The sequence below is a fragment of the Coturnix japonica genome, chromosome 27, assembly GCF_054131305.1.
Source record: "Coturnix japonica strain WE chromosome 27, WE-NBRP24, whole genome shotgun sequence".
In the NCBI taxonomy this organism is placed as follows: domain Eukaryota; kingdom Metazoa; phylum Chordata; class Aves; order Galliformes; family Phasianidae; genus Coturnix; species Coturnix japonica.
Genome location: NC_140689.1, coordinates 6,723,408 through 6,738,169, shown reverse-complemented (window position 1 = coordinate 6,738,169; position 14,762 = coordinate 6,723,408). Strand labels below are relative to the sequence as shown.

The following is a 14,762-nucleotide window of genomic DNA, read 5'->3' as shown; positions in this document are numbered from 1 at the left end:
CTCGGACCGGAGGGCGCTGTGCTCGGACTGGAGAGTGTCGTGCTCGGACCGGAGGGCGCTGTGCTCGGACTGGAGAGTGTCGTGCTCGGACCGGAGGGTGCTGTGCTCGGACTGGAGAGTGTCGTGCTCGGACCGGAGGGTGCTGTGCTCGGACTGGAGAGTGTCGTTCTCGGACCGGAGGGCGCCGTACTCGGACTGGAGAGTGTCGTGCTCGGACCGGAGGGCGCTGTGCTCGGACTGGAGAGTGTTGAGTTGGGATTGCAGGGAGCTTTTTTCATCCCAAAGTTTTTCTGCGTCAGCTCTAAGATTCTCTTTCTCGTACCATATTGAGTCTCGTTGGTACAGGAGATCTTTTCTCTCAGCTTCAAAAACTTTTTCTCTCTCTACCTTCTCATCCCAAAGTTTTTCTGCGTCAGCTCTAAGACTCTCTTTCTCGTACCAGATTGAGTCTCGTTGGTACAGGAGATCTTTTCTCTCAGCTTCAAAAGCTTTTTCTCTCTCTACCTTCTCAGTCCAAAGTTTTTCTGCCTCAGCTCTAAGACTCTCCTTCTCGGCCCTGAGACTCTCTCTCTCACCTTCAAAAACTTCCCTCTCAGGAATGGTATTGACTAAGGCCCGATAAGCATTAGCTAGGCCCAAAATCATTTGTGCCTCCTGAGATCTGCCTGAGCCACAACATTCCTGCCTCAAATATGCAATCAAACTCTCAGGATTCTTCAAGTGTTCAGGAGTGAAGCTCCATAACACTGAAGATGTCTGTCCTTTGAGAATCTCTTCAAAACCTCTCCACACTCCCTGCCACTCAGTATTCTCTGGTTCTAGAGAAGACTTCCTCCGGATGTTATAAATCCAGATACTGAGTGAGATTATTACAATAATCAACAGTAAGATCAGGGAGATTAAGAGTGTGGCCCACTGATCATTCAAAAACTGCATAAAGGATTCATAGAAAGAAAGAGGAGCACGCTTAAAAATCACTATTTCTGTATAATTAGTTGCATTAGTTGCTCCCTCTGGAGCTGTATACAGATACGAAGTGAGCATTGCTAACCATGCTTTCAATCCATTATACAATTGTATAGCTCCATAAGAAAAAGTGGCTAGCTTAAACATGGCCCAATATGTTCGGAGCGTCTCAAAAAAGGAACCAATGGCACACAGTCCCTGGTAAAACAAATTTAGTAGAGAAAACATTTTTTTTTTTTTTCCTCCAATAGAGAGAAAAAAGTAAAAGAAAACAAAGCTCAGCAGTGTTTATAAAATATACCGGAGTATTGGCAGTCCGCCTGGACTTTCAAGGTCAAGCTCGCAGGTGCAGAATCGCAAACACGAGATAGCTCCTTAACAGGGAAAAAAACTCGTAGCTCTGTTAAAAGCTAAAAGAGCAACAGAAGAAAACACAGAAAAAACAGCAACTCAATTTGCCCGCATTCTCCACCAAAATCTGTCACAGTTTGAACTAAAAATCCACCTGCGCCCGTGACAGGGGGCCTTGGGCCCCGGAGGGGCCCTAGGCCGAAAGGAAAAAGTTAATTAGGAAAAGAAAACAGCGGCAACGATCTAAGGAGGCACACTTATTTACTAAATACTATATCGAAATACAGGATAACACAATATAATACAATATAATTGAAAATTGAGCTAACGAAATCAAGCAAAATAGGAGAGAGAATGAGTCCCGTAACCGAGAGGCCTACTGTGAATCTAGGCGAACGGCTGAAGGCTCCCACACACTCCCCTGAACGCCAGAACTCGAAAGACGTCAGTCTGTTCTGCGACAGAGTTAATATAGAGTCCAGGTCCCGTGACCTATCGTGTTGTTCCCTGTGAGATGTAGTCTTCTTCTGTAAGTTGCAGATTCAGTAAAATTATTCATGCTTTATATGATGTTATGATGTGGAATACTGATAGCAAAAAATACAAAATTATTAAACCATGACAGCTATATACAATATCATTAGCTCTGGCTGTCCAAAGTGTGGAACAGTTATTGATCAGCTGGTATTGCCTTTGAGGAAAAGGACAGAGATCTCTCCTAGATTTCATTTAAGGGCTGACCACTAAGGCAGCATCTCTTTCTGGAGATCGCTCCTTTGTGGCAAGACTCAACCTTTTCCATCTTGTCTGAAGGCCTCAGAGTTGATGAGTTTTTCCCATAGATAACATCTGATTATTTATTTACAACTGTTCTTGTGTTATTCCAACTGTACATTACTGTTCTTGTATTATTCTAACCATACATAACTATTCTTGCCTTATTCCAACTGTACATCTGACTGCACAGGGTTCAGTGTAAGTAATGCCCAGAAACCTGAACTTGAGGTACACTTGGGAATTCTCACTGAAATCCCAGCTGATTATTTTTTCCTCTGCAAGATTTCTTGGTATGTTCTTCTTCTTTTCATTCAGAGCCAGGAAGACTGAAGGAGCAAGCTCTTACCTTAGCTTTTGTTGACTTCCACATTTATCCTCAGGTGGACCAGATTACAGTTAATGAAGAAAGTGACATTAAAACTTCCTCATAGCTTTCTCTGAACTAAATCCAAAGTGTATCTTGTGCAAGAGTTGGCTTTACTTGACCTCTTTCTTCCTAACTATAGATATATTAAGAATGTGTCTGTTTGCATCTGCTTTCCAGCACATTTGTTTGTCTGGCTGTCAATACATTGCAGTTTAGATGGCTTGGAAGACATAAATTACATATTTTGCCAGAAATAACAAGAAAGAAAATAGAGTAGATGTTGGATTTCTAGAGTACTAGCAATAACATTTCAGGCAACATCTATCTGACACCTGAAAAATGGGGATGTACTAATAATTTGTGAAAGGCCATTAATCTGCTGTGCTTGCAGGCAGTGGATTTTTGTGGGTGCAGTGCAGCACATCCTCTATGTACCATCTGTTCCTCAGAACAGGTTCACTATAAAGTGAGATGAAGTTGTTCTGGCATGGTGTTTCAAATACAGATGCTCTCAGAGGCAGCTGGGTAAAGGAGGAGGTTCCTATCAGCAATTAATTGGTTACATTAATCTTAGAAGGTATTCTGTCTTTTATGTGTGAAAGGGGGGTGGGGGATCATGGACTACAGTCTATGAATATACTACTGAAGCAGTGCGTTTCTATATGAACTCGGAGGACATCAAGTCAGGCCTTGTTTTGAGTTATACTTGGATGAGGTGATTGGGATAGTGCCTGATGTTATGAGTGTGTCATTCTCTGCAAATCTGTGGGTTCATTTCCAGGGGAAAGCTGAAAATCAAATGTAGCACCTCCTGATTGTGTACAGTGTAATGCTGACTTGTGCTGCATCTGTGTTTTCAGTAAGATAAATGCAATAGTTTTGCTGTTTGCTAGCTAGCATTTTAAAGATAATTCTGGATTTGGATACACATTTTTGGAGATGTTCCATACAGAAATGCGCTAACAAATTTATTGAGCCATATCCAGTATAATTTGTTCAAATCTACTGACATGAGCGTAGCCATTCTCTTTCACTATTTTACTTACCTTCTACAGCAATTCTTCTTCTGTTAAAGAAAACGTATTCTTGTTGTTCTGGCTGTCTGTATGTATGGCAATTGCACTTTCTTCTGTTTTGGTTTGTTTGTTTGTTTTGCCCGAATGTCGCACATCTGAGAGCCTAATTGCAACAGTAAATCCTCTAACTAATGTGTTGTTTTTGTAATAACTCGTAGGCTTTCTGGTTGTAAATCTTTCCATTCCAAGGCAGTAATATTCCACAATACTCTTGGAAGTCTGTGAAACAGAGACTACCAAAACAGGTTTTAGTTTCTTGGCATAACTAAAGCGATGAGATACTTTTCTAGGTTTCCTCTAGCCTTCTAAATTGATTTCTTCTGCAGATAAAGGGTGGGGGCAGTAGAGAGTTGGTTTAAATTAAACTGGATGTGATTTCAGTGATTTGACAGTTACCTTTTGAATAACAGAATTACAGCTGGATGGCAAAATGCCTCTTGGTGGCATCGCAGCTGTGATTATCCAGCTAACATAGCTGTCTATCCGAGGGAGTTCACAACAATTTGCCCTTGAGCCGAGCCGGGGCCGCCCGGGCAATGCGCAGCAGTGCCAGCAGATGGCACTCGTGGAGCGCAGCAGCTCCGGAGCTTCTTGCAAAGGAGAAGAAAATTCCGTCGCTCTGTGCCGGGCTCAGGGCTGGGCTCGGTTCACCGCTGGGAGAGAGCCGGGGTTCTCAGACGGTGCCAATGGCGTTAGGCCGTGTATTTTAATATAGATCGTCTGGTTCTGGGCAGATCGTCTGCCTGGGCAATGCCTTATCAGGCCTTTCTGAGAGTTCATAACATAGTGTGAGCAACTGAACAGGCTGGTAGCCCTTCCAACCAGTGGTTTTATGGTTCTCTTTACTACCTTAAGGAAATAAGGAGAGAACTGTTAGACTTTCATAGGCTATAACTACAAATGCTTGGCTTTGTGTACTCTCTGCTTTGATCTCATTTTCTTAAAATTTGCTTAATTAATACAAGATTTGTAGAATTTAAGTTATGAAATATAATAGTATATGAAGTTTAAGAATATGATTTACCTACAATTTATTTTTTATTATGAGAATTTCTGTTCTTTTCTTCCTAGAATAAACTTCAGGAAAAAAAACATTTATATTAAATGTAGATTCATTACTAAGTAGAATGTTTACAAGCATTTAAGGTTCATGGAGGATACTGATGTGATGATCCACAATTTAAAACCTATGCACACAATGACACAGAAGCCAGTTATTCCTATAGATACGAAAATAAGGCATGTTCTCTGTATAATTCAGGCTCTGCTAAAATATGCACAGTGTTCCTGAGAATTTTCTATAAGAAATGCCTATGAGAGACAATTGATAATCCTCCAGAAACAGGCTTTAGCTGAAAATTACAGGACCATTAGGAGTGTAGAATCCTGTGTTGAAAGTAGTCACATCGGTCTTGCTCTTTGTAGATTAGCATAGTGCCTTTTAAGTCAACCATTAATACCTTATTAAAATATTTACTACTGTTTTGCACACATACTTGAGAGCATTTGTGTCTTTCCAATAACCAGCATTGTTTCTTTATGGATTTCTGTGCACAACAGCATAGGTCTGTTTTAATCCTGTTTTATGGATACAGGAGTTCAAGCTCAGATAAATGGGGAAAACCACTTGGCAGAAATGGGGACTGTGGGTGGCCCTTCTGAACACCAGCTCAGTACCAGGTGCAGTGTAAGTGACCAAAGGCCAGTGAGCTTTAATCCAACAGTGCTATCATCAACCAAGCCACCTCTTTGCCGTGGGAGAACAACCATAAGGATGCAGTGTGACAGACACTCCCAAGCCTTTTGCAGGGGCTCTGGGAGTTAAAAGGGTCCTTTGAGCCCAGGAGATACTGTGCTATTCCCACTGTGCCCTTTCATAGACTTATAGAATCACAAGGTTGGAAAGGACCTACAAAATGATCTTTCCAGTGGGAAAAGCTGTCAAGTTGAAGGTTTAACTGGAGAGCTCTGTCTGTCTTGTAGTTACTGTCTCCAAGGAATGTTTCTTACACATCTCCAAGACAGCAAGGTGCTGGGGCAGCAAGGCAAGCAGGAAAGAGAATGATGAGCAACACTGTGGTAGTAGAAAGGTCTGAGTATACGGCGTGGGAGAACAGCTTGTCCACTCCAGCATGGTGAAATGCAATGTCCAGTTGTTCCCTGTCTGTGAATACAGAGTTGTAGTTGACTACATAAAGTCATTTAATTTCATGTCCCCGTCCCAGGAATGTAGCTGTTCTGTCTGTACAAAATGTCCTTAGGTATCAAGATGTATTTGTGTCCCCCAGCTTCTGTTCAAGTTCAGAGCTCATTCCCTTTTGGTAATTTGATGTTGTCAACTGTGCTTTTATTTGTGAATAGCATGATTTTTGAGAACACCAAAGGTATTAAAGAACAAAGTTCATGTGGTTATTATATTATGCTCATTTTTAGGCTATGGCTATGTTGCAGAAAAAGTCACCCCCTTCCATAAACTTCAAAGCTGAGCACATGTTCTACAGTGAAGATGCAGGTGCCCAAGTAAAAACCATCTTGGAGGGATGGAAGGCTACCCTCAGGTGGGAGCCTGATGGCAGTGTGGATGTCTGCTGCCCAGGTCCTGACCTGCTTGTGCCAGTTGTTGCCCAGGGCAGAGCTGAGGGCAAGTGCAGTGCTGGTTGCCTGTGAAATACCACTGTTACTGGCAAATTTGCTGTAAGGTCACTCTTTCAAAGTACCCTTTTTTTCTTCCAAACATAAGCTCATGGATTATCAAGATATTTTAAGTATTCCTCTCTCTTTCTGTTTCTCCCTCAAAAAACCAAACAACAACAACAACAAAAAAACAGCCTTCCTAGAACCAAATTCAAAACAATCAAATGGAATTGTTGAGTAGAAGTATCTCTTCCTGATGCATTTTGATGATGTATTTGTAAGGGTTCAGATTTGTTAGCAACTTTCAGTGGTATCTTAAAACTCATTTCCTTCAAAATCATTGCTTCTCAGTTAGACATGGTCATTTGTGTTGGTTGATATTTTAATTATTTTTATTTTTTTGTTTGTTTGTTTAATCTTTCTCACAGATGCATGAGGCTAATACTAAATCTTGTAGAACAGAATATAGTAACGGCCATGGTATAGAGCAATGCAGATGGAGTCCTGTCTCATGTTGCTGAAAATTAATCATTTATGGCTACTACTACTTGAGACTTGCATGAGATTGCTGTGAGACAGGCCAAGAACACTGGTTCAGCAGCTTCTCTTGGCCTGTTAACCAGTGATAAGCATGACAGGCACACCAGAGGCAGCAGGTTTGGTTGCAGCCTGGAGCAGCTGGTGATCCGGCTGGTAGGAGCCCAGCTGTGCCAGGCAGGGGCTGGGTGGCATGGCCTGGGGCTGACTCCTCCTGACCTGTGCTGGGGTGGGAACAGGGACGGGAATAGTTCAAGGGAGAATTTTAATCTGCATAAAATAGGGACTATTTTAAGAATAAGAACCTGTGTTCATAATTTCATTCCCATGAGTGCCTCTTTGCTCATAAATATCTCCTATTTGCATGGAATTGTTTATTGTAATAGCTCTGGTGTTTAGAAGGTACAAATAACATTTCCACTGGGAATAAAGAAGTGTCTTCTCTGACATCTCTAATATCTGCCTTGTCTACTTTTGAACTAAGGAGAAGTATTTTGAGAGTAATTTTTAAATAGTTTTCAACAGCTAATGGGAATTCAGGCTTTGATGTATGAGGGATCATCTCAGTGGTCCATTTGCAATATCAGCTTAGAAAAGATGATTCCCAGCACAGCACCCACCTCTGCTGTGGTGCAGCCCAGTCCCTTCCTCACACTTCTGGGGGCTGTGGCCTCTCCACTGGACCACTGGACTGTACGTGCTCTGTGCCCCCAGTGAGGGATAACTGTACTGAAAGGGGGAGGACAGAAACTCTGAGCCTTTGCTCAGCTGAATGGAGACTGCAGCAGCCTGTGCACAAAGAAGGCAGTGTGCAGGAGTTGTATTTGTGTGCTGTGAGGTGGACCAGAAGTGTTGCTGGGCACTGTTCAGGGTTGATTTGCATCATGATACCAGCTATTTGGCAGTTAGCTTCAATGAACCATTTCTCTGCTGTTGTCTGTTGGTTTAAACTGCAATACTGAATGAAGAAATTGTCTAGTAAATTTATTTATTAGGCCTTTCAAAGCCTAATAACAAAATATGTCAGGCATTAATTTACCTGGAAAGATAATCAGAGACCTTTCATCTGGAGCAGGCAGTCTGGACAGTGTAAAGTTAATGGGTTATGAAACGAGAAGCTAAGAGGCTGCACAGCTTCAGTCTCTCTAAGGTCCTCTTTGCTGTGAGCAGCACAAGTGTGGGCTGTGTGCCTCTAGAAACACTGCCCAGCCTTCCCCCCTCCTCCACCCCCCACAGCCAATGACAACTTCGGTGGCAGCAGAACTTTTGCTGGCCTGTACAAAGCGGGGGAATTTCCTGAGGTGCCTTTTAATCCACATGGCTCTGACATTTCTTGTCCAGTTTCTGAGCTGTGGGTCCCAGCTGGAGGAACACAGTGCAGTGTGAAGAAGAATTCAGGAGCTGGAGAGATGGGGGCATGGGGTGGCTACTAGGAGGTCAGGGTTCTTACTTCAGACGGGTGGGTGCAGTGTCCATGCAGCCCCAAGCACATAGTGCCCATTGCACTGCATAGCCATGGGGTTCACTGACAGAGCACCAAGGAGCATAGCTGCTGAGATGCATGAAGGCATGCAGTCTCCTCACAGCAAGGTTAAGTGGCACTATGCTTTAACTTCTTAACTTTACAGTCAGATTAGTGGCTCAGAGGCCCTTAGTGTTTGCTAGACAGAAGCAGAGATTTTTCAGGGCTGCTGTGTACCACACTGTATCCCTTAATGAGCAAAAGCTGCCTGAATCGTTTTGTATATGGGTCCTATCAGTTTAAATGCCACAAGAGTATCTCTGATGTCAGGGACATTGGATCCAGGACTTCTCCCTACAGCAACCCCAACTGCTCCAGCAGTGATATGCACTGTGTAGCCCCTGTTCTCCTGCCACCCCTATGTGTGGTGTCAGCCCCATCCCTGATAGCACCTCATGAGCCCAGATTGGCCATCACCTCCTGCCTCATCTGGGGCCTGTCCTCAGGGGAAGTGCTCTCACCCAGTGCCTTGCTAGGGATGCTCAGTGGTGCCATGACAATGGCTCTGGGCTTCAGTGCCAGCCTATTTAAGGAATGTATTATCTACTTTGGTAATTGGAAGTGTAATGTATTCACTCCCTGCACAGCACAGCTGATGGCTTCATTTGTCACATTCCTTTCTGTGGTTTACGCGGCTGTCACAGTGCAAATAAACCGATTACATTTCTTCAACATTGCTTTCACAAGGCTAGGCTGTGTGATGTGTAAATCAGTAAACAGAGGATGTCTGACTGCTCTCTTATCTTCTGTGGAGCCTCTTTTGATTAGTCTGGATACAGGAGCTAAAACAGGTGTGGAGGCTGTGAGTTGGGTGTGCTTTCTCTTGGAGGAAAAATAGCTGTGTAATGCTGTGGGTGTGCAGCATATGGGAAGAAGTGAAATATGTTGTGTTAAATGAGCCCTACTTCAGCTAGAGGAGATAGCCCAGTTCCAGCTGCTTCTTATGCCAAATCTAAAGGACACAAACATGACATTTTAAAATATGGAATATCTTAAAGAAACAGGAGCAAGATAATATAAAGTGAGGTAAAATAACATATAGATCAGGAACAACAATCCACAGGCCAGATGCAGCCCATGGAACATAGTATAACTATGGAGTTAGAGAAAAATTTCTGCTTTGTTCTGTGTGCTTATACCTCAGGAATGAGAGAAATACTCTGCCCAAGCGTTTGTTAGAAGCAGTGTATGACTGTGATGGAGCCTTCCATTAAGAGTGTTTCTGAAAATGTATTACCATCAGACCATTCTCTGTATTAAATCAATATTTAAACATTCTTTCTCCCTTCTCCAGAGAGTTTTCTCTATTTAAAAAACAAACAAACAAACAAAAACAAACAAACAAAAAAAAAATACACCAATGGGAAATTAGTTGATAGTGATCTTATTTTATATGTTCATTTTTCTGTATCTGCAGCACATCAGAGAGCATGTAATGGGCAGCTTTGCTTTCCATTAGCAGTCTGATGAACCGTGTTTTCCAGATGTGTTAGGTCTGGCCTGCAGGTGAGTCCTGCACCCAGTGGGACCAAGCAGTGAGTAGTGCATGGGCCAGGAGCTGTGCTTCTGTATGAAGTGTCTGCTCAGCCTTTCGCTTTGGAGTTACACTTTCTTTGTGGACGTTATTTCACCTTCACTGAAAGGTACACTGAAAGTAGTGATAGCTCTGCAGATATCATTGGAGTTAAAGCTTGAGACAGCTCTGCTGAGTTCAGTAAAAGCTGATCTATAATATTGAGAGGGGTATGTCACTTTCCTGCACTGCTCACAGTGCTTTTCTTTGATTACTGCTAAGACTCCTGGCTCCATTGTCCATTAGCTGACATGTTTGTTTCCTCCCATTTGTACTCTCACTTTGCTGAAGTCTGATCACTTTCTGCAAGCAGATGAACTTCTGAATACAGAGGTCTGATGAGATTTGAGCAGAATGATCTCAGAAACTGTTGCAATCAGAAATGTAAAAATTCTTTCTGCTCAATAAAATCTCATGGATATTGCCTAAAATCCTATAAAACCTGTGAGATTAAAAATGGGACTTCTCTGGCCTCTTCCCCTCTCTTGTAACCAGACTGGTCTGGGTGTGCCAGATCTGACTGCTGGTTCTCATGAGGATCTCAGATACCCCAACTCAGTCTCTTTTCACAGAATCATGGAATGACCCGGGTTGGAAGGGACCTCAAGGTTCATGAAGCTCCAACCCCCCTGCCTGGCAGGGCCACCAAACTTCCACATTTACTAGATCAGGTTGCCCAGGACCCCGTCCAAGCTGGCCTTGAACACCTCCAAGGATGGGGCATCCACAACCTCCCTGGGCAGCCTGTTCCAGGACCTCACCACTCTCCTAGTAAAGAACTTCCCCCTAACATCCAACCTGAATCTTCCCTCTTTTTCAACTTAAAACCATTTTCCCTTGTCCTGCTATTAGTGGTCCTTTCAAAGAGTTTACTCCCCTCCTGGTTACAGGTTCCCTTCAGGTATTGAAAGGCTGCAATGAGGTCACCCCGCAGCCTTCTCTTCTCCAGGCTGAACAAACCCAACTCCCTCAGCCTGTCCTCATAGGGGAGGTGCTCCAGCCCCCTGATCATCTTTGTGGCCCTCCTCTGGACCCTTTCCAAAATCTCCATGTCTTTCTTGTACTGAGGGCTCCACACCTGGACACAGTACTCCAGATGGGGCCTCACATGAGCAGAGTAGAGAGAGATAATCACCTCCCTATCCCTGCTGACCACCCTTCTCCTGATGGAGCCCAGGATACCATTTGCTTTCCAAGCTGCCAGAGCGCACTGCTGGCTCATGTTGAGTCTCTCGTCCATCAGGACCCCCAGGTCCTTCTCTGCCGAGCTGCTCTCAAGGACCACTCCTCCCAGCCTGTACAGGTGCCTGGGGTTCTTCTGGCCCTAGTGCAAAACGTTGCACTTTGCTGTGTTGAACCTCATTAGGTTCACCCGGGCCCACCTTTCAAGTCTGTCAAGGTCCCTCCAAATGGCATCCCTTCCTTCCTCCATGTCAACCGTACCACTCAGCTTGGTGTCTTTTGTGCTAATCCTGTACAGTCCATCTTTTTCTACTTGACTACCTGCCTCTGCATCCTGCCTGCATAGAGCATTGCTCTTGAGCACACAGTTCACGCTATAGAAGAGAGCTAGGTTCAGCTTGTGGGATTTGATGAATGCAGTCTGGAGAGATGCTGCAGTGCTTTCACGTGGCTCCCTGTGACTCTCCTTCTCTTCTCCAGCTGCCAAGGAAGCAATGAGTGGAGAGAGGAGTCCTAGAGTGCCTTGGCCCCCTGCTGGGTGCGAATTCCAGAAGGTGGGGATTGTTCCTCTTCCTTGTGCTCTTTGGTTACTTGTACCTCAGCATTCAGAACTTGAAGTGCCCCTCCCAGGAGATGAGGGGCGGTGCTACTCTGGCTGTGGGACTGTCTGCAGGGTTAGCAGCCTCCAGTGAAGTGCTGGGGTGTGTGAAGTTCTCTCAGTGAAAAAAATCAGCCTTCTGCACTTTTGTGCTGAATATTAACCACGTTTCTGATCATCATAGTTCTGAATTCTACATCTTGTCTCAAAATAAGAAAGCAACAAGTTATTGTTTAAACCGAAGTAAGTAAATAAAATAGAAGCTCTTGCTATGGAAAGAACACTTTTGTTCATTCTCCATAATGCATCTTTTCCTGCTAAGATTAAAAGGTTTTTATGTATCTTCTTCACTTTTCCTTGTGAATTCAACCCCCCCTGCAGTGAATGAGGAAATCCACAGCTAGATCAGGTTTCCCAGGGCTGTCTCCAGGGATGGGACATTTCCTATCCAGATCCTCTCATTTCCAGCCCCGAGGATTACTGCTCTGAGGCTGCACATCCCACTCATCTACCCATGTGGTATTTCTTCTGGCACATCACTTCGGGTTTTCCCTGAACCTGTGTCCTAAGTATGGTTCTCCTACCCCATGGACTCTGGGCATTGCTCTGTGTGCTCACATCCCAAGTGCTGTGTGAAGGCTTTATGATCGTTAATGGCTTTACGATCTCTCGCCTCCAACTGAAGCAGTAGTTAGACCAATTACCAAGTGACACCAAGGTGGTAGCGTGGTAAAATGGCGATTTATTGAAGCACACACGACCTTATATAACCTTTGTCCACTTCGTCTACGCCTACTGTATTACACGTAGCAAGATTCTTCCAGAATATGGGGAAGGGCCTGTCACGTCACAGCCCGATAACATCCCCGTATTTCGCCTAATACAACATTTCCCCCTCCCCATGCTTAAAAGGCTTAACCCGTTACAATACGCAACAATATCTCTCCATCTTCCTCTTCACCTTCTTTGCCTTCTTCTGATTCTTCCTTAGCACCTTCCTCCTCTTCTTCAGCCTCTTCACCTCCTGCTTCTATAGAGTTTGCAGATTTCACACATATATACAAGGTCACACATTTATAGGTCTATAAGCTTATAGATTTATATTGTGTAAACTTCTCTTTAAATCTTAACACCTAAATCTCACCTTAAAGCCTATCTTGCATCTTATGATACTCTATTTGCGTATTAACCATTCTTTCAGCCATGCGTTGCAGGCAGCCTAGCAAGCATTGAAACACACACGGCACACAAGCCATAAATGCGAGGAATATGAGAAGCCCTATCAGCACTACCTTAAGCAATTGCTTGAACCATGGTGCAATACCACCAAACCAACTCTCCAACCGGTTACCAAAAGGATCATCTTGGATGCCAATCTTCTTGGTGTGATCTTTTAACCACTCCAACTTCTTGTGCAATGACTCACTATGATCACTCAAGTTAAAACAACACATCCCATCAAAGTCTTTACAACCATGACCCTGTGCGAGAAGCAAGAAATCAATTGCTGCTCTGTTTTGAAGCATAGCATGTCTAATACTGTCAGTGTCTTCAAGTAGCTCACTCAGCAGTGTGGAAGTCATGTTAGCCTGTTTCACGGACCAGCAAGCGAGTCTCTCTATCTCTTTTAGCGCCTGCGCTGCAGCTGCTCCTGGTGCAAAAATAGATGCAAAAATCCTTGCTGTTGGTCCCCAAAGTTGAACTTTGTCACCACAGTCCGATGCCAGTGTGTGAATGCTCCGTCTCTTCCGAGATTTCGTCATGTTTCTGGTCAGGAGCACCCAGTCGAGGGCTCGTGGGGACAAGATGGTTAACAGTCCCAAATAACAAGGTCCTCCCACTGCATTTGATGGTATACCTTGCCATGCACGGTCACCACAAATCAAGAATATACCCGGTGGCAGTGCTTTCGCAGTGGAGTTGTTCCAGATGTATTTTTCTAGCCCCTGTTCTTTTGCCCTGGGTTCAAAACAGCAGCCTTTTGCATACTTGCTGCTGAGATTACAATTTATTCCCCGTTGAGAACCATCAGGCCTCGACACATTAATGACACCAGGGTTACTCACCCAATGTTCAGGCAGACAATAACTACTATTTTCCCTAGGTGTGGATGTGTTTGGAAGGAAGCCACAATATGACCCTTCCCAGGTAAATAGCTCTGTATTGTGTGGATAGACGGTAGTGAATGGATCTGATCTACTTTTCCGTGCATTCCAATAAGGACCTTGAGGTGTGAGAAGATCTAAAATATTTGAACGGCTCCTCTCGTAGTTAAATCTTGCAAAGCCAATACATCCAGGAGACCACCAATAGCCTCCCTCTTTATCCCATGTATCGTTAGGTACCTGTTGAGACCCCAATATCTGCAGCTCTTGGGGATCCCAAGGAAGAGTGACATTCAGTGTACAAACAACACATGCTATCCTTTTGCTGGCAAGGATTACAGTGTCATTCCCTAAATCTCTACGTGTGATGTTAATAGCTGTTAGTGCACAGAATTCTCTGCATGGATCTTGTATGGGATTATATGATCTTACGTATCCCTGAAACTCAGAGGAGTTCCCCCATATAGGAATCCCAATTAAACATGTTTGAAATGGCGAGGTAGTTGATTGCAGGCTAAGACAGAAATCCGTCCTGCCTGTTTGTTTCGCCCAAGTAACCCACAGATTCCCAGGTTGTTGGATCAAGTGAATACCCCCCACCGGCGACCAACATAAAGACAAAAGACATAGCAGCATCAAAATGGTGTCTCTCGTTGGCAGCAGGGGTTGTTTCTCTGGGTCCTTTGGGTTCTTGAGTCTCAAGAATTTCTTCGGTATCCAGATGAAAGATCTTCTTCTGCGCTCCACCAGTTCAGGATTCCTTGGGCGGCCGATCAAGAGGTCCTGGAAGAGGATACTCAGCTCTTGTTATTTCCCTGACATTTTCTTTTTCACCACCAACCTCTGGCTTAATTTTTCTCGATGGCACCCAACGTATGTCTCCTGTGCCTTTGCATTTTACTGCTGCGTACCCCCTTCCCCAGACTAGTATGGACCATCCCGACTCCCAGGACCCATTATCCACCTTGATCTTTACTGGCGGGCCTTCTTCAATGATTCTTGGCTGCCAATGTTTCTGGGTGGGGGTCCTGGAATTTTCTCCTCGCTCAAAGTGATTTAGTGCATACAGTGCGC

The 14,762-nt window shown here is 44.1% G+C and overlaps 1 protein-coding gene across 1 annotated transcript; it reads right to left on the bottom strand.

Annotated features, from left to right (window-relative positions):
• Window positions 1-12,317: 12,317 nt before the first annotated feature.
• LOC146756432 (syncytin-2-like) lies at window positions 12,318-14,316 on the bottom strand. The gene is made up of 2 exons (XM_085524356.1): window positions 14,282-14,316; window positions 12,318-13,860 (listed from the first exon to the last, which is right to left on the bottom strand). Exons 1-2 carry the CDS (start codon window positions 14,314-14,316, stop codon window positions 12,729-12,731), a joined length of 1,167 nt encoding a protein of 388 aa, XP_085380482.1. The 3' UTR covers window positions 12,318-12,728.
• Window positions 14,317-14,762: the final 446 nt, after the last annotated feature.